Genomic DNA, 25,642 nt, shown 5'->3' on the forward strand with positions numbered 1-25,642 from the left:
AATGGAACAATGGCCCCAAACTACAAGAAAGGAGATCCCACCTGAACATTAGGAAGAACTTCCTAACTGTGAGAGCTGTTCAGCAGTGGATCTCTCTGCCCCGGAGTGTGGTGGAGGCTTCTTCTATGGAAGCTTTTAAACAGAGGCTGGGTGACCATCTGTCTGGGTTGCTTTGAATGTGATTGTCCTGCTTCTTGGCAGGGGGTTGGACTGGATGGCCCACAAGGTCTCTTCCAACTCTGATTCTATGATTCTAACTTCTTGTGGAAGCTCTAATGTCTGATTTTCGGCCATCTGCCACAGAGGAAAAATGGATGCTGAGTTGGCATTCCTGTGGCAGACCTTCTCCAGCCAAATGCTGCTTACCAGCAGGTACTATATTTTTATGGTTTAGTTCGCAGTGCAGTTTTGGGATGAATTAGAAAATATTAACATCGGCACTTTGGATTTAAGACAGATGGAGTCCCCCTTAGGTTGACAGGCACATGACATTGCATTGACTTATGCCAACTTCAGCTTTTGTCAAGAAGTTAAAACACTACAGCTTTTCACTCGACTCTGTAGGGCAGTAAAGTGAAGCTCCCAGGTGTTCGCTTTGACGTTTTAAATTATTGATTTAGAGACCCTGATCTTGGAACTGAAAAAGACACCATTAGAATGTTAATGAGAAAGATTAGGAAACAGTGACCTGGAAGATGAAATGAGCTGAAGTTTCATCTAGTCAAAGTCAGGATCTCAGTATGGTAAGCCCATTTGACTTGAATATATATACTTCAGCAATCTTTTTAGAAGAAACAGCTGGAAAATCACCTTTTTTTAAACATTAGGTGGCTGTTTTATATTGAGTCATACTTTTTGACTGTCTAGTCTGATTTAGTTTGCCCTGGGGAGGAGATATGTGTTGTTCTCCAGATGTTGTTGGATTTTAGCTTCCATTATCTGCAGACAGAATAGCCTGTGGTAAAGGGTCATAGAAGCTGCAGTGGAAAAACATGGCGACCACATATTTCCAGACTTGGTTGAGTCTGCCATTGGTTCACCAGAACAGACAGTTCTTTCCCAACTTTGCTTGCTACCTGGGAGAAGCTGGAGACTAAATCTGGAACATTTTCTATGCACATTATGTACTATGGCAACCCTAAGACACGGCTCTCATGGGGTTTTCTTGGCAAGATTTGTTCAGAGGGGATTTGCCCTTGCCTTCCTCTGATGCAAAGAGAATGTGATTTGACCAAAGTCATCCAGTGGGTTTACATGGCTGGGTGGGTCATAGTCCAGAGCCATAGCCCAATACTCAAGCTACTACACCATGATGGCTCTTTCAGCCTGATGTACTTTCAGCCTGATGTACTGGCAAGGAAACTAGTCCAATGTGGGCTAGGCAAAACTACGGTGAGGTGGATCTGTAATTGGTTAAGTGGACGAACACAGAGAGTGCTCACTAATGCTTCCTCTTCATCTTGGAAAGAAGTGACGAGCGGAGTGCCGCAGGGTTCCGTCCTGGGCCCGGTCCTGTTCAACATCTTTATTAATGACTTAGATGAAGGGCTAGAAGGCATGATCATCAAGTTTGCAGACGACACCAAATTGGGAGGGATAGCCAATAGTCCAGAGGACAGGAGCAGAATTCAAAACGATCTTGACAGATTAGAGAGATGGGCCAAAACTAACAAAATGAAGTTCAACAGTGTCAAATGCAAAATACTCCACTTTGGCAGAAAAAATGAAATGCAAAGATACAGAATGGGGGACGCCTGGCTCGAGAGCAGTACGTGTGAAAAAGATCTTGGAGTCCTCGTGGACAACAAGTTAAACATGAGCCAACAATGTGATGTGGCGGCAAAAAAAGCCAATGGGATTTTGGCCTGCATCAATAGGAGCATAGTGTCTAGATCTAAGGAAGTAATGCTACCCCTCTATTCTGCTTTGGTTAGACCACATCTGGAATATTGTGTCCAATTCTGGGCACCACAATTCAAGAGAGATATTGACAAGCTGGAATGTGTCCAGAGGAGGGCGACTAAAATGATCAAGGGTCTGGAGAACAAGCCCTATGAGGAGCAGCTTAGGGAACTGGGCATGTTTAGCCTGAAGAAGAGAAGGCTGAGAGGAGATATGATAGCCATGTATAAATATGTGAGAGGAAGCCACAGGGAGGAGGGAGCAAGCTTGTTTTCTGCTTCCTTGGAGACTAGGACGCGGAACAATGGCTTCAAACTACAAGAGAGGAGATTCCATCTGAACATTAGGAAGAACTTCCTGACTGTGAGAGCCATTCAGCAGTGGAACTCTCTGCCCCGGAGTGTGGTGGAGGCTCCTTCTTTGGAAGCTTTTAAGCAGAGGCTGGATGGCCATCTGTCAGGGGTGATTTGAATGCAATATTCCTGCTTCTTGGCAGGGGGTTGGACTGGATGGCCCATGAGGTCTCTTCCAACTCTTTGATTCTATGATTCTATGATTCTATGAAGGGTTATCTGGTGGCGGATGAAATAGGCTAACTCTATTTACATTGCTCATACTTCCTGGAAGAACTATATATGGATATATACATACTCAAGAAATAAAAAAGCCTGCAGTTCATTGTAGGGAGCCTGGGTGTAGGTTGCTCCATCTGCTCATGCTGTGCATACTTTTCACTTGTGGGTGGCATTATGTCTGCTCCTGACATAAGCACTCCCTATTTGAAGAGAAAGTCATGTCCAGGTTGTATGACAAAAGTGCGTTGGGTAGCAGTGGAACGGATGGCATTTCTTCTCCCACATTCTCTTATGCATATATGGATGATCACAAAATTGTATGACACTTCAAGGATCATGTAGATTTCCCTGATTTTTTTTTGGGGGGGGGGGCAGAGACCTTGCTCTCTTTCCCCCCACTTTGAGTCTCCTTTATGGAGATAAAAAAACGGGATATAAATACTTATTTATTTATTTACTCTATTTTGTATCCCGCTCTTCTCACCCTTGCAGGGGACTCAGAGTGGCTTACATAATGGTAATATTCAATGCCACATATAAACATAAACATAATAATAATAATGGTTGAAAAATCAGCTGATGACCCAAAATGCAGACTGTGCAAGGAAGCCGATGAAAACATTGATCATATCCTTAGCTGTTGCAAGAAACACAAACAAAGGATGGTCTACAAACAAAGGCACAACTCTGTGGCCCAAATGATTCACTGGAACTTATATCACAAGTACTACCTTCCAGTAGTAAAAAATTGGTGGGGTCATAAACCCACAAAGGTAGTGGAATATGAACATGCAAAAATACTGTGGGACTTTTGAATCCAGACTTTCACTTACTTGGTTATGGGAAATCTTTGAATTTATGTGTACTGTAATTTTAAGTTTGTTAGTTTTTTCCCCAAGATTTTATACTTTAAAAAATGAATTCATGTTTTCATGTGGTAATTGTTTACTTACTTTTTAATCTTTTATTATTGAATTTGTTCCTTAGTTTTAGACTTAATAAGCCATCTTGGGCAGCACATAAATAAAATAAAATAAAATAAAACCAAATAAAGAGTGTGCATTTATATTGTGGAATTGATGCAGCTTCACACCACTTTAGGTGCTGTGGCTGAATGCTGTGGGATCCTGGGATTTGTAGTTTGGTGATGCCCCAGCATTCTTTGACAGATTAGGCTAAAGACATTGTAAAACTATAGCTCCATGATTCCATAGCATTGAATCATGCCAGTTAAAGTAGTGTCAAACTGCATTGATTATATGGTGTAAATACACCCTCAGATGCCCAAACTTATGAACCCAAAACTGGACATGACTGAAACTCAGAGAGATTTGCCACAATCTTGATATGGAAGCTATTGGCCATTTACTGGAATCAAGCTTAGTATAGTTGCTACTGTTGTGGTTTTGGATTTGGGGGATCCATGTCAAGCACTGACTTGGGGCTCACAAGAGAAGAGTATGGTGAGTCCTGGCTTACTCCTTGTCCTACTTAATCCTGTCAATATGGGGATAGATGTAGGGATGTTTGACAGTTTTGGTTTATCAGAATTTTGGAAGTGAACCAGCCTCATTCACACTTCCTGAGCTAAAGGGTGGGATGGAACATAGTTGTCCCTCTAATTTCACACATCTACTAATTTTGTGACAAGTTACCAAAATGTATATAAACATGTACAGGATATTGTGCAGGACGACTACTCATGTAATTAGCAGCTTGCAGAACATTTCTCAGGTTGATACTTGTACATGTGGACTGGCACCATTTGGTGCACTCTCCGTTACAAAGACAAGTAAGTGCTTTAGTAGGAAGTGTGATTCAGCCTTCCTGTGATCAAAACAACTTTTCCACATTTGAGTAGCTTTGGATCCAGCCAAATGGCTCTATTCAGATGGTATAGTACATTATTGGTTCTCCTTATGAACATGAACAGTGGTATGACACTTGTTTGTATGCTCCATTGTCTCTTTCTCTCTAGCTGTTTTGGTTTCTATCAAGCCATACTGAAGTTTGTGAGCATAGGATCTAAAGAAAACTAAGGGTGTAGATATATATAAGGGATTCAAAATGACAGCATTCGTTGTCAAATAATAATTCTGCTTTCCAGAAGTATTTTCTTTCAGTCCTCAAATTTCTAGTATTGCAGAATGAGAGATTCAAAGTTGTTCACACATAGAACTGTTGTGCTTGCCATGTTCGCATTCTCCTGGGAATTTCACATTTTCTTTGGGTGTCTAAGCTGTACATTATGTTATTGCCACTTCCATTGTTTTGTTCATCTACTTCTGGCAAAATACGGCTTTTTGGGCATTTTCTAGATCTTCCAGCATCACTCCATGGTATTCTTGGGCTAGAAGTCCTTCATTTCAATTGTTGTTGTTCATTTGTTCACTCATTTCCGACTCTTCATGACCTCATGGACCAGCGCATGCCAGAGCTCCCTGTCGGCCATCACCACCCCCAGCTCCTTCAAGGTCAATCCAGTCACTTCAAGGATGTCATCCATCTTTCTTGCCCATGGTCGGCCCCTCTTCCTTTTTCCTTCCATTTCCCCCAGCATCATTGTCTTCTCTAAGCTTTCCTTTCTTCTCATGATGTGGCCAAAGTACTTCATCTTTGCCTTTACTATCCTTCCCTCCAATGAGCAGTCAGGCTTTATTTCCTATAGTATGGATTGGTTGGGTCTTCTTGCAGTCCAAGCCACTCTCAGAACTTTCCTCCAACACCATAGTTCAAAAGTATCTATCTTCCTTCACTCAGCCTTCCCTATGGTCCAGCTCTCACATCCGTAAGTGACTATGGGGAATACCATTGCTTTAACTATCCGGATCTTGGTTGCCAGCGTGATGTCTCTACTCTTCACTATTTTATCAAGATTGGTCATTGCTCTCCTCCCAAAAAGTAAGTGTCTCCTGATTTCCTGGCTGCAGTCTGTATCTGCAGTAATCTTTGCACCTAGAAATACAAAATCTGTCACTGCCTCCATGTTTTTCCAGGTTTTCATTTCAACAGGATTTGCTATTATCTGAGATTTTTGTCATTGCTCTCATTATTTATAGAGCAACTACAGAAGAGAGATACTCTATGCGTGGAAGCTCTCTATGTGTTCCAGAAAGACAATTCAACACACAGAATTTCAACAGTTATAATTGTATATCTAAAACATCTAAAAAAGCTGACGCTTAATCCAAACAAACTGAGCTGAGTCCAACTAATCTTTCTGACCTTGACTAACTCGCTGAACATCTCTAATTATTTTTCTTAACTCACTGTCATATGCGCCAACCTTCCTCCAGAGCATAAATCCAAAACGTCACAGGGGTATGCAAATCTGAGCCTGCTGCTGATAATTTTCATGGTGTCAATCCATAGGTTTCTGTGGCATCTAAATTGAGGCAATATATTTGAGCAGATCATCCTTTTCAGAATTTGAATACCAGTTTATCTTTCTCTGTCATGCAGTGTCAAGTTACTGTGCCTCCTCCTCTGTCTGCTTCCTTTTGTAGCCCTTGGTTACATGTTGCTGATACACTGCGACAGGAAAATAGCCTTAAATTTCATCAATATGGTAATGAACTATTTGTCTTGGACTTGAGAAATTTGCATTTACAAGGTGAATGACTGTAGACCATCCTAAGCACTTCAAGACACTAGAATCTGTTGTCTCTGTTCCTGGCCAAAGTCACCTTGACTACTTCTGTGCATGTTTGGAGCATGACTTCCATTTTTAATTGGTACTTTTGTTAAAAAGAGATCTCACTCCCATTTCCTTTAATTGAAACCAATGAAAGTAGTTTCCTGCTTGGATGTTGCAAAACCACACACAAGTGGTTGCCATCCCAATCTCCCAACTTGAAACCACATGATTTAGTTGATTTTGTTTTGCTTAAAAAAAAAGATTTGATTGTTGTTCATTTTTTCTCAGTTCTGGGTTGACTGGTTGCTTCTTGTCACTGTTTTCTTCATGCTGAACATGACATACTGTGCTGGTACGGCTGTACCAGGATCTCAAACTTTATTTTCTTTCTGTTATCTGTTTGCAGTCATAGGGCAGGCTTCCTGTCCATCTTAATTAAGCTTTGGTTCTGCCCCTTGTTCAGGACTCTGGGAGGGAAAGGAGCCAGTTTTTTGGGCAGTCACACACAAGGAAGCTAAACTGTAGGACGTAGACCAGCTCGTTCCGTAGAAAAGCTTCTTTTCTCAGAACCATCCAGGGAAAAAAGAACCATCCAGGGAAAAGGTCCTAAGGCTCTGGCTGAGAGCTCACAGCCTCTCAGCCTCACAGCAATCAGAGGGAGAACAGCCCTGAAGTTTCAAAGAATTCTCTGAGGGAGGACAGCATTACAGATCCACGGAACTCCAGCTGAAATATGTTCAAGCCTCGACTGGTAGGTCTACTCGATACCCAGACGCATTTGGAATCGGTAGTAGGTCCCACACCAGTGAGGCATAGATAGAAAGCAGCCTGGGAGAAGTTAAAAAGGGTTTTTCCTACAGAGAAAGTTTAGTTAATCAAAGTCAGGTACCAGTTCATTGAGGACTAGACTAAGAAAGCTTTGAAGTGTTGTTTGAAGCATTGAAGATTTGTTGTTTGTTCCATAATAAAGACTTTGTTGTATCATTAAAGACTCTAAAGACCATTACTTCAGAAAAATCCCTGAGAACCTCTCTTCGAGGCTCTCCTGGCTTAAAGTATACGTCCTATAGAAAAGTACAGCTGTTACTGGCCCAGTGCACGACAGAACACACACTTAAAAAAACAAACAAGAAAGAATAAATTTCAATAAGCAAGAAGTTCTGTAGAAAATGTAAAGTTCTGTTAAGTCAAAGAATCTTGCCTAGACCTAAAGATCAGATAGACGAAGCCATCTAGGAGTAGAGGCAGTCCCCAAGTAACAAACAAGACAGGTTCTGAAGTGTTCTTAAGTTGAATTTATATGTAAGTCAGAACATGTAGGTCCAACACGCACACACCCCCCCCCCCCCCCACACACACAGATAGAATAGGGAAGGTTTAATACCCCTGTGTTGTTTGTTTTTCAGTCTGTGCCCTTGTTCAGAAAATTTTACCATACTTTCTGTCTCTGTAATAATTGGATTTTGAAAAAAATGGCTTATGTGGGAACAAGGATTGGTGATAAAGTTTCAGTAAAGACCCTTTTCCCATGATAACTCTTCTAGGAATGAATTTCCCTTCTTGAGGGTAGATTTTTCTCACTTCATGTTGTCTCACCCCTGTTCTTAAGTTTGAGTCATTTGGAAGTCAGATGTTTGTAACTCAAGGACTGCCTATATTTCTTATCTGAACCTTGTTTTCAAAGAAGAAGGCATTTTATGTTAGCCTTTCACTAACCTTTCACATTGATGAGACTACTTTGCAATGTTTCACAAGCTAAATCATATACAGTAGGATTCCTGCATCCATGAAGGATTTGTTCCCAAAGTCATCATGGATAATACTAACCCTGTTGTCTATATGACCCTAGAATCATAGATTCATAGAATCATAGAGTTGGAAGAAACCTCATGGGCCATTCAGTCCAACCCCCTGAAACAAGAATAGTGATCTGGACACTGGTAGGCAATTTTCAGTGGTAGATGCAGCCTATGCTTCAACACTGGGAGATAGAATCATAGAATCATAGAGTTGGAAGAGACCTCATGCACCATCCAGTCCAACCCCCTGCCAAGTAACAGGAAAATTGCATTCAAAGCACCCCTGTCGGATGGGCATACAGCCTCTGTTTAAAAGCTTTCAAAGAAGGGGCCTCCACCACGCTCTGGGGCAGAGAGTTCCACTGCTGAACGGCTCTCACAGTCAGGAAGTTCTTCCTAAGGTTCAGATGGAATCTCCTCTCTTGTAGTTTGAAGCCATTGTTCCGCATCCTAGTCTCCAAGGCGTTAATATAGTTCTACTGGAAGACCAGAACAACTCTATGTTAACTCTTGATGGAAGCATAATATCAACTGGAGGACCTAGAAAATTCCTAGAGATGACATATTCTGTCTGATGTGGGCGTGTGAAACCATAGATATCAGTCCCAGGGTTGCAGATGGTGTAATGTATTTACGTTTGCTGCAGAAAACTTCACTTGGGAGATGATTTTCTGCTTAACATATGGGTTGGAAATATTTATCATGCTGATTAAGGGCCACCATAGTTTACATTTCTTTTTCTCTCCCCCACTTGGGATGTATGATCTTTTCAGATAGAGGAGCTGATGTAATGACTGCTGATCCATGTGTAGAAACAAGAATGGTGATCTGGACACTGGTAGGCAATTTTCAGTGGTAGATGCAGCCTATGCTTCAACCCTGGGAGATAGAATCATAAAATCATAGAGTTGGAAGAGACCTCATGGGCCATCCAGTCCAACCCCCTGACAAGAAGTAGGAATTTATTTATTTATTTATCGAGTCATCAGCAACCAGTCATTTATATTACATTTCTAACAGAACAAAGCAAACAGACAAGATACAAAAATACAAAATACAGAATACAAAATGTATGAGTTTGGTAGTTGATTACATGTCCTTTGACCAGTATCTGGCCACTTGGAGTGCTTCTGGTGTTGCCGCAAGAAGGTCCTCCATTGTGCATGTGGCAGGGCTCAGGTTGCATTGCAGCAAGTGGTCAGTGGTTTGCTCTTCTCCACACTCGCATGTCGTGGATTCCCCTTTGTAGCCCCATTTCTTAAGGTTGGCTCTGCATCTCGTGGTGCCAGAGCGCAGTCTGTTCAGCACCTTCCAAGTCGCCCAGTCTTCTGTGTGCCCAGGAGGGAGTCTCTCATCTGGTATCAGCCATTGGTTGAGGTTCTGGGTTTGAGCCTGCCACTTTTGGACTCTTGCTTGCTGAGGTGTTCCAGCGAGTGTCTCTGTAGATCTTAGAAAACTATTTCTAGATTTAAGTCGTTGACGTGCTGGCTGATACCCAAACGGGGAGGAGCTGGAGATTTCTCTGCCTTGGTCCTTTCACTAGTGGCTGCTACTTCCCGGCGGATGTCAGGTGGTGCGATACCGGCTAAGCAGTGTAATTTCTCCAGTGGTGTAGGGCGCAGACACCCCATGATAATGCGGCATGTCTCATTAAGAAGTAGGAAAATTACACTCAAAGCACCCCTGACAGATGGCCATCCAGCCTCTGTTTAAAAGCTTCCAAAGAAGGAGCCTCCACCACACTCTGGGGCAGAGAGTTCCACTGCTGAACGGCTCTCACAGTCAGGAAGTTCTTCCTCATGTTCATATGGACTTTCCTTTCTTGTAGTTTGATAATAGTACATGCAAGACTGTTGTTGGATTATGCAGTAATCAGTATTCGTCTATGATGTCTAGTACCGTATGTGATAACCATTTTTCTCAATCTTAGAAGAAATTCGTTTTTTAGCTCTCCAAGCCGCGGGAACCAGTACAAGCCAAAGAAAGAAGTAATTTGTGAAAGGAAATACAGTGAAACAGCTGTATGTCTTGATAAAACACATAGGAGAGTTGATCAGGGACGACTGATTAATGTGCTATACAACCGAATATAGACTCGGAGTGCTGGAGCTAAGGTGCTTTGTGGGAGTGTTATAACATCATTGCAATAAATCGATTTCAGCTAGCGCTTAAAACCAGCAGCAGGGTTATAGAATTAAATTTCATTTAAAGGAATGAGACTGGCCCTGAAATCTTGATATAACAATTCTGCACAGCTTGTGTAGACATTTCCCACTGTATGCTACTGTTCTCAAGAACATCGTCTTCCCCTCTTCCTCCTGCACTCTTACCATTTGTTATCTTTTAAAGGCACTCTACAGTTACCGCCGTGCCACCATATACGGTGTCTTCACAGTCTGCAACTATGGATGTTTTTAATGTTAAAGTCTATTAACTTCGTATGTGTGATTAAGTAGCCAAGCTTCAAGGAAGAATCAGGAAATCCATAACATGGTGCTTTTAGACAAGTAGCCTGTGCATGTTTTGTTCTTCTGCATTGTGGTTCAATATCCCTTTGTAAAGCAAATAGAAAGCTCATGCTGTCTTGGTCCGCTTTGAGCACACACACACATGCATAAGACTTCTTAGAAGGGGGAATTTATTCAGGCAGAGAGTATACCGTGCCATCCTTGCTGGGTTTTTCCCCCTTTTTACTGACAAAATGTCCATCAATCTGATGGACAGGTTAGCAATGCCCTGACATTTTGCCACTCCAGGGGATTTTGCAGGTCGTTTAAAATTATGGCAGCTGGCCACTATGTATAAAAAAAATCTGTATGTATGTGTGGGAAACTGGGCTCAGTCTGTGCCAGGCATTGGCCCTGGCAAACCTCTGAAATTATCAAGGATGGTTATTACTAATGTTTTGTACATGTATGTGCCTAAAAATCTCCTGTTGACTTATAATGACCCCATGATTTTCTTAGGATTTTCTTAGACAAGAAATACTCTTTTTTTTGCATATGCGTCAGGAGCAACTTGAAATACTGCAAGTCGTTTCTGGTGTGAGAAAATTGGCCATCTCCAAGGATGTTGCTCAGGGGATGCCCAGATGTTTTGATATGTCACCATCCTTGTGGAAGGCTTCTCTCATGTCCCCGCATGGGGAGCTGGAGCTGGCAGAGGGAGCTCATCCACGCTCTACCTGGATTCAAACCTCCAATCTATTAGTCTTCATTCCTGCCAGCACAAGGGTTTAACCCAGGCATCTTCAAACTCCGGCCATCCAGCTGTTTGGGCCTTCAACTCCCAGGATTCCTGACAACTGAACAAGCTTGTTAGGGCTTCTGTGAGTTGGAGGACCAAACATCTGGAGGGCCATCGTTTGAGGATGTCTGATTTAACCCATTGTGCCACTGAGGGCTCCTAATACTCAGATGTGTTTTTGCCAGTTCCTTCCTCTGAATAACAGGTGCCTACAGCATCTGGTATTAATTGGCAGTCCTCCACCCAACTATCAACCAGAGCAAGCTGTACTTATCTTCAAGATCAGAAGAATCTGGAGGCTTTAGGGAATTTATGCTTTTTTGCAGATGCTTTGCCTGTACATTTATCCTATCAAACATTGGAGGCTGTTGTATCTGCTCTCCATTCATATTTGAAATATAATTGCATCATTAAGTCTTAATTGCTTCGTTATCCTAGCTATGGCTATTGGGCAGGTTTTGATAACACCACAACATGGTCTCAAGTTCTTGTTTCAAATGCCTTTCCCCATAAGATTCCATTGGAGTAATAAGAGGTCATTTGGTCATGATAAATTCTGGTCTGTGATTCTCATGACCTTAGAAGTTGGAGCAGGTTTCCAACCTTTTCTTCTAATGTGTTTCATTACAACCCATTTGCATAATCCTGTATTTCCATAGGTCCATCCTGAGAACTTCAAAAGTTAAAGTCCACGATGGACAGCTTAAATCATTTTCCCCTCTTAATATCAGGGGATGCAAAGATGTGGCTGATTGTGCAAGACTATGTTTGTTAAAGTGGTGGTCAACAGGCTAATGCTAGTGTGTGAGTTATTGGCTGTCAGTCTGTGATGAATTTCCAAGAAATGTTGCAAATAATATTGTCAAGACTTTCATGGCTGGAATCACTGGGTTTTTGTAGGTTTTTCGGGCTGTAAGGACATGTTCTAGAAGCATTCTCTCCTGACAATTCGCCTGCATCTGTGGCAAGCATCCCCAGAGGTTGTGAGGTTCCTTGCCACAGATGCGGGCAAAACGTCAGGAGAGAATGCTTCTATAACATGGCCATACAGTCCGAAAAAACTACAACAACCTGATGCAAATAACGATAATACAGCCAAATCTTGGTATCATCATTTAGTTTCAGGACCTCTGGTGGATGCCAAAATCCATAGATACTCAAGTCCTTTTATATACAATAGGATAGTAAAGTGGGGTCCTTTAATGGCAAAATGAAAATTTAGCATTGGGTAAAAAATAAATATTTTCAAGGTCATTGGTGGTTGAATCCATGGACATGAGAGGCTGACAGTAATGTGGCACAAACATGGCATCCCTAGCAAACTTGGGAAAAGAACTGCCAATCCTCAGTTAATGTAAGAAATGTTGACGTTCCTGGTTGATTAGCGTCTTTTAGGTTGTTCATGTAGATTGTGGCCAGTTGTTTAAATAATGGGACAGAATACTGCAAGATGTTTATTTATAATGAATAAAATTGTTTTGATTTCCACACTTTATTGTATTTGGCACTAACCAATTGCCATCTTTTTTTCTTCTTTTAAGGATGAAAGAATGATGTGATGGAGATAAATATGGGCCATTGGTCAGGTCCTTTGGCCCCCACATCTGGTGTCCTCTTCCTGCTTGTCCAGCTTTGGGCCGGTGTCTGCCATGGCCTTCAAGGGACTCTCCCGCCTGGCTTCCACTTCACACATTCCATGTACAATGCCACGGTATATGAGAACTCTGCAGCACGGACCTACCTTAACAGTAAAAATAGGATGGGCATCATCATGGCAGACCTTTCCTGGGATATCAAATACAGGATTGTATCTGGCGACGATGAAGGCTTTTTTAAAGCAGAGGAAGTTGTAATTGCCGATTTCTGTTTTCTTAGGATAAGAACTAAAGGTGGGAACTCTGCGATATTGAATAGAGAAATCCAGGACAACTATTTATTGGTAATAAAAGGTTCTGTCCGTGGAGAAGACTTGGAAGCGTGGACAAAAGTGAACGTACAGGTTTTGGACATGAACGATTTGCGGCCTTTGTTTTCACCCACCACCTACTCTGTCACAATAGCAGAAAGCACTCCCTTAAGGACTAGTATAGCACAGGTTACAGCAACGGATGCTGATATTGGCTCTAATGGGGAATTTTACTATTACTTTAAAAATAGAGTTGAGCTCTTTGCTGTCCATCCAACAAGTGGTGTGATCTCCTTAAGTGGCCGGCTGAACTATGACGAGAAGAATCGCTATGACTTGGAAGTTCTGGCTGTGGATCGTGGGATGAAACTCTATGGGAACAACGGAGTAAGCAGCACTGCGAAACTTTACATACATATTGAGCGCATTAATGAACATGCCCCCACAATCAGTGTAGTAACCCACGTTCCCTTCTCTTTGGACAAGGAGCCAACATATGCTATCATCAATGTCGATGATCTCGATGAAGGTGCCAATGGTGAGATCGAATCGCTTATTATTGTTGCTGGAGATCCCTTGGAACACTTCCAGTTGGCTAAAGAAGGTAGATGGATGAATGAGTACAAAATCAAAGAGAAAAAACCCATTGATTGGGACAGTTTTCCATATGGTTACAACCTTACTCTCCAGGCAAAGGACAAAGGTTCTCCTCAGAAGTTTTCAGCTCTGAAACTGGTTCATATTGCTAGTCCCAAAAGAGAAAGCAACCCAGTAAAATTTGAAAAGGAAATGTACGATGTCGCCATCAGTGAATTCTCTCCCCCGGGAGTCGTCGTTGCCGTTGTTAAGCTATCCCCAGAAATCCAGGGGGAAGAATATGTTTTATTGCCTAGTGAGGATGCTGAATATTTTAAAATTAATCATAGGACAGGTCTGATTACTACTGCACAGCCTTTAAAAATTGTCGATAAGGAGTTTTATGATTTAGAAGTAGTAAACAAAGATGGGGACTTAAAAACACACGTTACTGTCAGGATAGAGGATGCTAATGATCACATTCCAGAATTTACACAGCCATCATACAGTTCCTATGTCAATGAAAGTGTACCTGTAGGGACCACTATTTTGTCAGTTTCTGCTTTTGATAAGGACCGTGGGGAAAACGGCTATATCACATACAGCATTGCTAGTTTAAATTCGCTCCCCTTTTCCATCAACCAATTCACTGGCATTATTAGTACTTCCGAAGAACTGGATTTCGAATCCTCCCCAGAGAGCTACAGGTTTATTGTAAGGGCTTCAGACTGGGGATCGCCTTACCGCCACGAAAGCGAGGTTAATGTCACAATCTACATAGGCAATGTAAATGATAACAAGCCTTTGTTTGAAAAGGTGGCTTGTCAGGGTGTGATTTCATCTGAGTTCCCTGTGGGTGGGCACATCACAGCTGTGTCTGCCATTGATATAGATGAGTTGGAGCTTGTGAAGTACAAAATAATTTCAGGTAACGAACTAGGTTTTTTCTATCTGAATCCCGATTCCGGGGTTCTACAACTTAAGAAGTCGCTAGTTAGTGGTGGCGTCAAAAACAACAATTTTGGACTTAGGATAACAGCAACGGATGGGGAGAATTTTGCTGACTCCATGTTTGTCAATATTTCCGTAGTTCATGGAAAAGTGTCTTCCAAAACCTTTAGTTGCAGAGAGACGAGAGTTGCTCAGCGGTTAGCTGAAAAGTTGCTGAAGAAGGCAAAAGCCAATGTAAAACTGAATTCAGAAGATGGCTTCTTGGATTTTTATTCTGTGAATAGGCAACCTCCACATTTTGACAAAACATTTCCTAATGACGTATCAGTTAAGGAGGACCTTCCTGTTGGTGCTACTATCTTTCGAATCAAGGCCTATGATGCTGATTCTGGCTTTAATGGGAAAGTGCTTTATACCATATCAGATGGCAATGTAGACAGCTGCTTTAATCTTGAAATGGAGACAGGTCTCCTTAAGGTCCTTTTGCCCTTGGACCGCGAGAAAACAGAACTCTATCTCCTTAATATTACCATATATGACTTAGGCACTCCCCAGAAGGCCACATGGAGACTTCTTACCATAACTGTAGAGGATGCAAATGATAACAGGCCTGAATTTTTGCAAGAAAGCTATTCGGTTAATATTTTTGAAAGTACAAGCATTGGTGTAGAGATTATCCAGGTTGAGGCCAGAGACAGAGATCTAGGGTCAAATGGGGAAGTGACATACTCCATATTGACAGATACACAGCAATTTGTTATCAACAGCTCCACAGGGATTATATATGTAGCTGACCATTTAGACCGAGAATTCAAGGCAAACTATACACTCAAGATAGAAGCAAGAGACCGAGCAGAGAATGGGCAACAGCAGTTTTCTGTTGTGCCTTTGAAAATCTTTTTGGATGACGTCAATGACTGCTCTCCAGCTTTCATACCACCTAGCTATAATGTGAAGGTCCTGGAAGATCTACCAGTTGGTACTGTCATAGCTTGGCTCGAAACCCAAGATCCAGATCTTGGTCTTGGAGGACAAGTCCGTTATTCCTTGGTGAATGATTACAATGGGAAATTTGAAATAGACAAAGCTAGTGGTGCTATCCGTCTGAGCAAAGAACTTGATTACGAAAAGCAACAGTTCTACAACTTGACTGTTCGAGCAAAGGATAAAGGGCGTCCGGTTTCTCTCTCTTCTGTTTCCTTTGTGGAAGTGGAAGTTGTGGATGTGAACGAAAATCTCTACACCCCTTATTTTTCCGACTTTGCTGTGATTGGATCTGTAAAGGAAAACTCTCGCATTGGAACCAGTGTCTTGCAAGTGACTGCCAGGGATGATGACAATGGCAGGGACGGTGAGATTCAGTACTCGGTTCGAGATGGCAGCGGACTTGGCCGATTTAACATCGATGAAGAAACTGGTAAGTTGCTATTCTTTTCTCTGTCTACAAAAACGTTACAAAGCAGAACCAAAAAAATTGAAGCCATCTAGGCTCTTTTTATATTCATTGCATATAGAAAAGGTGCTCGGTGTGCACTGGGGCATGACATGTGTATGTCTTTTGCTCTTAAAGTGTGATGGAAATGCTCATTGAAATCCATGCTGTGCAGTCCAAATAGGAAGCAGTCTCGATAGCTCAAATGAAAATATGCTTTGCAGAATGGGTATGGATCTGTATGCCATCTGTTTGTTTACTCCCCAGTCACTGGATAATCCATATACAGAATGTGTTCCTTAGTAGTCATATGTAGATTATTCTTACTCAATCTGACCACTCAATTTCCAATGATGGGTGTTTTAAGAATGGAGTGACTTTTCTCTCCATTCTTTTCCCTTTCTCTTTTCTTCCCCTTCTGGACTCCTTTCTGGACTCCTCCAAATCAGTCTAATAAACTTATTAGGCATTTATTTATTAGGCATTTGGTTAATCGGTGCAATGAATGTGATGATTACAGGAATGGTAATATGGACGACGAAACTGGATCACGATTTTAGTCATGAGATGCATTGGGTTGTTATTGTTGTGTCAAGATTGTTTATTATGCTTTTATGGTTTTAAATTGTATATTTAATCTCTCTTTTAAACCAGTGACAACATTGAGGTGCACTCTTTTTCACTTACAGGGGAAAATTACTTCCATATATTAAATATAGGCATAAAAGTGTGGCAAAAATAGTATTTTCCAGTTGTATCTCAGGGGATACATTTCCAAACTTTGCACGAATACACAAAAACACAGATAATAACAAATACTATTGGAATGAAGGACTTCTGTCCTAAGAATATCATATAATCATGCCAGAGGACCTAGAAAATGCCTAGAGAGAAGATGTCTTGTTGGACATGGATAAATGAAACCATGAGCTCTTCCACATGGCCTTTTATCCAAGGATCTGATCCCAGATTATCTGCTTTAAACTACAATATATAAGTCCCCACTGCCAGATAACCTGGGATTTAGGGGCATTGTGGAAGGGCCCCATGGCTCCCATTCTGGTGGATGGGGCAGTGGGTCATAAAGTATATTTAAAATATATATAGTGACCAAGAAAATGCCTAGAGAGAAGATGTTTTGTTGGGCATGGATAAATGAAACCATGGGCCCTTCCACAATGCTCTTTATCCCAGATTATCTACTTTAAACTAAAATATATGAGTCCCCACTGTCAGATAACCTGGGATAAGCAGATAATCTGGGACCAGATCCTGGGATTTAGGGACAGTGTGGAAGGGCCCCATGGCTACCATTCTAGGGGATGGTATTATTATATACACACACACACACATTATTATATACACACACACACATTATTATATACACACATTATTATATATACACACACACACACATATATGTGTGTGTGTGTGTGTGACAAAGAAAATGCCTAGAGAGAAGATGCCTTGTTGGATGTGGATAAATGAAACCATGGGCCCTTTCACAGTGCCCTTTATCCCAGGATCTGATCCCAGATTATCTGCTGTAAACAGGAATATATAAATCCCCACGGCCAGATAACCTGGGATAAACAATCTGGGATCAAATCCTTGAATATAGGGGTAGTTTGGAAGGGCCCCATGGCTACCATTCCGGTGGATATAGAGGTCATGATGACACTGAGATCATCTGGAGAGGCCCTGCTCTCAGTCCCGCCACTGTCACAGGCAAGACTGGCGGGGACGAGAGACAGGGCCTTCTCCGTGGTGGCTCCCCGGCTGTGGAATTCCCTCCCCAATGAAATTAGATCTGTGCCTCTCTCCCAACCTTTCGCAAAAAACTTAAAACTTGGCTTTGGGATCAAGTATTTGAGCAATAAATGTAGCATCTGTGAAGAGAACATTACAAGTGACCACAATGGTTGTTTTGGACTAAGTTTTTTGAATTAGCGTTTTAAATTGAATGTTATTGTTGTTTTAATTGTTGTTTAATCATGACAAAGGATTTTATTGTATTATGTGGAATCTAATGGTTGCCTGATGTTAGCCGCCCTGAGTCCATCCTCGGAGGTGAGAAGGATGGGATACAAATGCGCAAATAAATAAATAAATAAATAAATAAATTGTGTGTGTGTGTGTGTGTGTGTGTGTGTGTGTGTATGTATAGACCTGTTTCATCATAGAATCATAGAATCATAGAGTTGGAAGAGACCATGTGGGCCATCCAGTCCACTGTCCTGCCAAGAAGCAGGAAAATCACATTCAAGCACCCCCGACAGATGGCCATCCAGCCACTGTTTAAAAGCCTCCAAAGAAGGCTCTACCACACTCTGGGGCATCTTTCTAATGATATTAGTTTAAGTGAAATATTCCATATTTACTGACTCCTACAGAAATATCCAGTCTTAGTTATAGCTATCCCTGAAAGAAGTGAAAATACAGGCTTTGCTTTTCCATTGCTCTGCTCTTTCTGAAAAGGATATCCTGGCCTATTTGCAACTCCATTACTGCTTGTATATTTTGTGGTGATAACCATAAATTATGCAGGTCACTGTGCTAGGCAGTCACTGCACTCTTGACCCTATTAAAAATATAAAGTCCAATATTGCAAAATCAGGAGTCCAAGGCTGTTAGTTGGGTGGAGCTGAGATTACCTTTCTTTATGTTTTACTGTTTATGTTTTAATGGATGGCATTTTTGCCTTATTATCGCTGGTTGAAAAAAAGAAAGAAATTGAAATGTCGCTACTCAGAAGCAGCATTTATTACTAGACTCAAGCTGTATTTGAACTTCATACTTGTATCAGGTATGTGTGTGTGTGTATTTTAATGGAAAAAGCATTAAATGTATTCCTTTTCCAGAGATGATTAAGAGTTTGATGGCTTTCAGAGATTTAAATTGCAGCTGTCATTAGGAAACATTATCAAAACCAAGGGAAGGGAGGAGTGGAGGGATGCAGCCATATGATAAAATTGCAGTTCAACAAGCTGGTTGTTTAAGTATCTAATAGCTGCTGGCGTTAATGGGGCCAACTGTGACATTAGATTAAGTGAGGAAATTAGCAGGCATTACTTTGCATTTTTAAGAAATTTCATTAAGAGCTTCCTTCTCATAAAAAGCTCTGCCCTGAGACAAGGAGAAGATCGAGGGTCATGAACTCCTTACCTCTCCTCCCTTTTGTGGTTTTCTCTTCTGCCAAGGAAGTGAATGAATGTTTTCAAAAGGTGAAGATCTACCCTATGAAACTGCCAGCATTGGAAATCATTGGGAAATCGGTTGCATTCCTTGGAGGCCCCGTGGAAAGGTCAAAAGTTGGCTTCTGGTTGTATATTTCGTTCAGTATAGATTTTCTCTTTCACTAATCTGACTGAGATTTCTTGGCATTGCAGCATGAAGCACAATGTTGTGCGCTGCCTTTTTTCTTCTGGTACTGCTTTAAACCGAAGGTGGAAGGTGGTCATTGTTAGGTTGCCTTGTGCATGTTGAAAACCCTGCAAGGCGAAATTATTCTTTATTTTGTCAGTTGGTACAGGAAGAACCGTGCAAACTGATTCTGTTGTACTTGTACATTGCCTTTGTAAAAATTTGCTCATCTTCTAGTTGTTCTCAGATGATTAGAAAAGTTGTATGAACTCTCCAATCATTGACCCTGGGATATAGTATATGTTCCGTCTTCCAGGAGCATGGTTTACATTGCCTTTTAGCTGCATGGGATAGCATTCCTTTGCATTTCTCCAGGGTTACTACAGACCCAGCAGCCCCCTGGAAGTTAAAGGGTATCAGAGCCTGGAAAGCCAGACTGCAGGCTCTCTGCAGTTATTGGCTTAGAAAGTATCTCTTTGGGTTTGGAGTCCACCCTTTTTCCTGGGGTTGAGATCTCCATTTGGAATCTCCCCTGCCTCCTTCAGTAGAGCCTCAGATGTGCTTCAGTAGAGCCTCAGATGTGCTGTTGGTCAGGCAGGGAGCTCTGAAAAACCCATTGTGAGTACAATTGAGATAGATAGAATAGCAATAGAGATAAAGAGAAGCTTATTGAGTTATTAAGAAAGGCAATTGATATAGAGAAGCTGATTGAGTTATAGATAGATATTGAGAAATAGAGAGAAATAGTTATTGAGTACTATTGAGCATTACTTCATCTCTTACCTTTACTATGTATGGTATGCTACCGAAAGATCTTTCAAATATCTTGGGAAGACAGGTGGACAAATGCCAGCATCCTGGAAGAAGCAAAGACCACCAGCATTGAAGCAATGTTCCTATGCCATTAACTCAGCTGGACTGGCCATGTAGTCCGAATGCCCAATCACCATCTCCCAAAGCAGTTACTATATTCCCAACTCAAGAATGGAAAACAGAATGTTGGTGTACAGGAAAAGAGATTTAAAGATAGGCTTAATGCTAACCTTAAAGACTGTGACATAGACACTGAGAACTGGGAAGCCCTGGCCCTTGAATGCTCTAACTGGAGGTCAGCTGTAATCAGCAGTGCTGTGGAATTTGAAGAGGCACGAATGCAGCTACTTGCCAGCAATGATAAGAGTTGTCATCAAAGACTTGCATAATATATCTGTGTTAGGAAGAGTGGATTGGTCTAAACCACATATGAATTGTCTGTTCTCTGTCGTGATTCATTTCTTCCCTCTCACAGGCTGGATCTACATTGCGATATAATGCAGTCAGTGTAGATCCATATAATGCAGTTCAGTGCAATTAAACTGAATCATATGGGTCTTTACTGATTATATAATGCAGTTCCAAACTGCATTATTATATCATTGTAGTTAACTAAGGCTTCTACTACTGCAGAAGTTTTTTTTCTTTTTAAACAAACACGTCAAAGTGATTTGTAGCAATATTTAACTAGTTAATGGGTTGTTGTAGGTTTTTTCGGGCTGTATGGCCATGGTGCAGAGGCATTCTCTCCTGTCAATTCGTCTGCATGTATGGCAAGCATCCTCAGAGGTAACGAGGTCTGTTGGAACTAAGAAAAAGGGTTTATATATCTGTGGAATGACCAGGGTGGGACAAAGGACTCTTGTCTGCTGGAGCTAGGTGTGAATGTTTCAACTGACCACCTTGATTAGCATACAATGGGCTGACTGTACTTGGTGCAAACTTTCACACCTAGCTCCAGCAGACAAGAGTCCTTTGTCTCACCCTGGTCATTCCACAGATATATAAACCCTTTTTCCTCGTTCCAACAGACCTCACTACCTCTGGGGATGCTTGCCATAGATGCAGGCGAAACGTCAGGAGAGAATGCCTCTAGACCATGGCCATACAGCCCGAAAAAACCTACAACAATAGTTAAATATTGCTACAAATCACTTTGAAGTGTTTGTTTAAAAAGAAAAAAAAACTTCTGCAGATTCTGTACTAAGTAGATTTTTAAAAAAAGCAGGGAACAACATATGACCTGCCAAGTAATTACATTAGCAGGAGTCTCCATTTAATTTGATATGTCTCAATTGGTAGCACAATAGTTAATGCAGCCAAAAGGCTGTTTTAAATATAGCAATTGTTCATGGAGTGGCTGTGGTTGAAGTAGATAGTGTGCTTTGTCCTTTGGATGCCTATATATACAGATATTTTTCTATCTGCTGTTAAAGTACGAGATGAAAAGTCTGTTTTGGTTAACTCAAGCTGATTAATCAGACATCGGGATTCCAAGCTGATTATGAAAGCCAGACATCGTTGTATATGCTTCGGGGTCTGGTTTATTAAAAAGGCAGTGAAAACATTGAAAACGCTCTTTGAGCTGCAGGCTTGACACTTGAATTGTGCAAAGGCAGTGTAGACAGCCACTGCGTGGTCCAAAGGCTTAGCTTTGGATGACAAAAATCTTTTCATGACTTCAGTGTTTGAAAACCACTGGCAGTTGGGACAGAGACAGCTTTAATTTCGGCAATATTGTTTTGGAATTGGGTCTCCAGAGGAAAATAAAATGGGCATTCTCATACAATGTACAAGCCTTGTAAAACTGGAAAGAAGGACCCTGTAAATAGTTTGATAGAAGTTCAGGAAAATGTTGACCAAGAGCCAAATTACTGGGTTGTTATAGGTTTTTTCGGGCTATATGGCCATGTTCTAAATGCATTTTCTCCTGACGTTTCGCCTGCATCTATGGCAAGCATCCTCAGAGGTAGTGAGGTCTGTTGGAACTAGGAAAAAGGGTTTATATATCTATAGAATGACCAGGGTGGGACAAAGTACTCTTGTCTGCTGGAGCTAGGTGTGAATGTTTCAACTGACCACCTTGATTAGCATTTGATTGCCTGGCAGTGCCTGGAGCAAACTTTTGTTGAGAGGTGATTAGATATCCTTGTTTGTTTCCTCTCTTTGTTTCCACTGACAGCATAGAGAAGCTGATGAGGAAACACAACATACAAACTATCTACAGACCCACCATAGCCAAGGGGCTACCACTGAGAAGGCCGTGTCTCTCATCCCCGCCAACTGTATTTGTGACACAGGCAGGATCTAGGATATTTATACATGGCTATCATGTCTCCTCTCAGCCTTCTGTTCTCTTTAAGCTGCTCCTCATAAGGCTTGTTCTCCAGATCCTTGATCATTTTAGTCGCCCTCCACTGGACACATTCCAGCTTGTCAATCTCTCTCTTCAACAGTGGTGCCCAGAATTGGACACAATATTCTCCAATGGGGACTCGGGACGGCTAACATGAGGCCATTGTTTTAGCTTCACAATCTGCCCTGGACATTTATTAATTTACTATATTTATTTACAGTATTTATACCCTGCCCTTCTCAACTCCGAAGGGGACTCAGAGCGGCCTTACAAAGGGAACAATTCGATTCCATATACACAGCAGGCATGAAATAAACATACATTAAAGCATGAATTTAAAACCATTAAAAGATTAAAACACATTATTAAAACCACACAATCTGCGATCATAGTCAAAAAGCTGTTCCAATTGTCATTGCACACTTCCCATCTATATTTACTGTATTTCTAACCTTTCTATCTCACCCTGAAGGGGACTCAGAGCGGTCTGGCCATTTCAGTACCACATTGCAAATACACAATATATGAATACATCACCTTATTTATACATGATGTCAACATATACATGAGTGTATACAGTAGTTTTCTGAAAGAATAATACACATCCATCCCTGAGGAGCAGAGTTCAGTTCCAGAGTAGATTTTTGCATTAAACGTATTTCTAAAGTGGAAATCCCATGTTCTCCAAGTAAGATAGTCAAAAGGCCTCGAGCACTGGTTCTCAACCTGTGGGTCTCCAGATGTTTTGGCCTTCAACTCCCAGAAATCCTAACAGCTGATAAACTGCCTGGGATTTCTGGGAGTTGGAGGCCAAAACATCTGGAGACCCACAGGTTGAGAACTGCTGGCCTAGAGAAAAACTTGGGAACATGTCCAGGTAGGACAGATAAAATGCCTGAGACCATGTAGCCTTCCAGATGTTGGACTGTAAATTTTCATGATTCTTTTTGTCCAGTAATACTGGGTGGGTTTGAAAGAAGTTCCAGATAAACAGCATCTGGAGACCACCTCCTTCCTCCCTAATTGACAGTAATGACTTAAATATACTAGACCACTTAGTACAAGTTCTAATGAAATTCCTCATTTATTTCAGAACTTTTTTGTCCCCCATTTAGTTCAAAAAATTCTGAAGAACATTTGTTTGATGCAGGCTTTTATAAAGCTCATGAAAGTCACAAGTGAAATCTCCATTGGTGGTGATAATGAAATATTGAGTCTTTCCATTCCCTTTTAGCAGACAATGATAGGAGGACTTCTGCTAAGATACGGGGTGCTTTAGCATTACTGAACAATAAATCAGCCATAAAAGTCATAGAGTTGGATTAATTGTTGAGGAGAGAAAAGTCGATGTATTTGTGTATGGCTCCTTTGTCATGATTTAGGAAGTGACCCTGGCTATTGGCTTGTTTACTGCCTTTCTGAAAACTTGTGAAGATAAGCAAAATTGTGATGGGAAGACAAACAAGTGAATAAACAGTTTGGTGCTGTGGTGACTTCTATTATGATGACATGAGGCTTTTTGCGGTGACCAAACTCATGATTGCTGGTTCACACTTCATGTGACCTTCAGGGGGTTTTTTGTAATGAAATGAACAAACTTGATGTCCACCTCCAAAACCTTTCAAAGTCAGTAAATATCAGTTTAAAGATCATATAGTACTACCCAGTTCTTCATTGAGTTAGCTGTAGGGAGGGAAGGGCAAATCAGTCTGCTTTTTTGTTATATATCTGTGTGTATTAGGGCTGGGCAACCACGGAAAAATTTGTTTCTAAACTCGATTCGTTTTTAGGAGGTTTTTGCGTTTCGTTTTTTAAAAGAATCCCGAAATTTAAAAGAATTCCGAAAGTTCGATATTTACGAAATTTCGGAAATTACGAAACAATTTCGAAACAATAACGAATCAATTCATTAATGGCAGACGCGATTGCGCAATACACTAAAAAACCCTCCAAATGGGACAGGGGGAACTTCTGAAGTTTCCCTCTCCCTCTGTTGTTGACTGTTGGTGTGATAATTTATTTTTTTATCACTGATAAAACAAACAACTATAAAACTTGCACCAGACATACGGAAATAATAACGAAATAATAACGGAACAATTTCGAAACAATTTCGAAACAATTTCGAAATAAATTTTAAAAATTCGTTTCGATTTTTAGTTGCTCCTGAATGGTTCAATATCGGATCGTAAGCCACTTTAAATACGAATTATTAACGAATTACGAAATTAACGAACGAAACCGCCCAGCCCTAGTGTGTATGTGTGTGTGTGTGGTGGAGGACAGGGGCCAGTTCTCCCTAGATCCCCTCTCTGGCAAGCCAATCCCATTCCAGTAAGCCAAGATTCACACATAATGTTTTCTGCAGTAAAATGGCAAGAAGAAATGGCATTCAATTACTTCTTGTAATTATTGTTTTCATTTGAAGTTTGATGTTTTGTCTTATGTCTGTTATAACAGGCTGTGCTTTTTATTTAATTTTAGTTTGTTAAGTTATAATTCGTATTTATATGTTGGGTTGTATAAATTTTGTTAGTCTGGATGTATTGTTGTATTCGGGCACTGAATGTTTGCCTTTTATGTTTGAATCCACCCTGAGTCCCTTTGGGGAGATAGAGCGGAATATAAATAAAGTACCGTATGTCACAGCAAACAAGATCTATATGCTGGATTTCGTATCACAAAATCACAAGTCGAACACTTCCCAAGCGTCTAGGACTGTGTGATATATCTTCCAGTGATGCGCGTAGATTCAAGTAGGGTGGCCTTTTGCAGTTGACAGATCGTGATTTTGTCAATGTTTATTGTTTCCAAATGCAGGCTGAGATCTTTTGGCATGGTACCTAGTGTGCCAATGACCACTGGGACCACCTGTACTGGTTTATGCTAGAGTCTTTGCAGTTCGATTTTGGGGTCTTGGTTGTTGTTTTTCGTCAATTCGGCTGTCACCTGGTGTGCCGTTGCTGCCTGGGGGGGGGGGGGTCTATAGTACTTAGTGAAAAAACAAGGACGTGGCAATTTTTCTCCATGGGATTGCTTCTTGCCTTCCTTTAGAGAACTGGAACTCTTGAGGATCAACATGACAC

General features: G+C 41.2%; 1 protein-coding gene across 7 annotated transcripts in view; it reads left to right on the plus strand.

The window, feature by feature from the left end:
• FAT3 (FAT atypical cadherin 3) overlaps window positions 1–25,642 on the plus strand; it is a 695,104-nt gene that overhangs the window by 206,931 nt on the left and 462,531 nt on the right. For all 7 annotated transcript variants that reach the window (XM_060771117.2, XM_060771116.2, XM_060771120.2 and 4 more), the window contains one exon: window positions 12,701–16,009. In XM_060771117.2, the coding sequence (XP_060627100.2) occupies window positions 12,718–16,009 (3,292 nt within the window). In that variant the 5' untranslated portion in view covers window positions 12,701–12,717. The remainder of the gene's footprint in view (window positions 1–12,700; window positions 16,010–25,642) is intronic.

This window comes from Anolis sagrei, chromosome 3 (assembly GCF_037176765.1).
Source record: "Anolis sagrei isolate rAnoSag1 chromosome 3, rAnoSag1.mat, whole genome shotgun sequence".
In the NCBI taxonomy this organism is placed as follows: Eukaryota; Metazoa; Chordata; class Lepidosauria; order Squamata; family Dactyloidae; genus Anolis; species Anolis sagrei.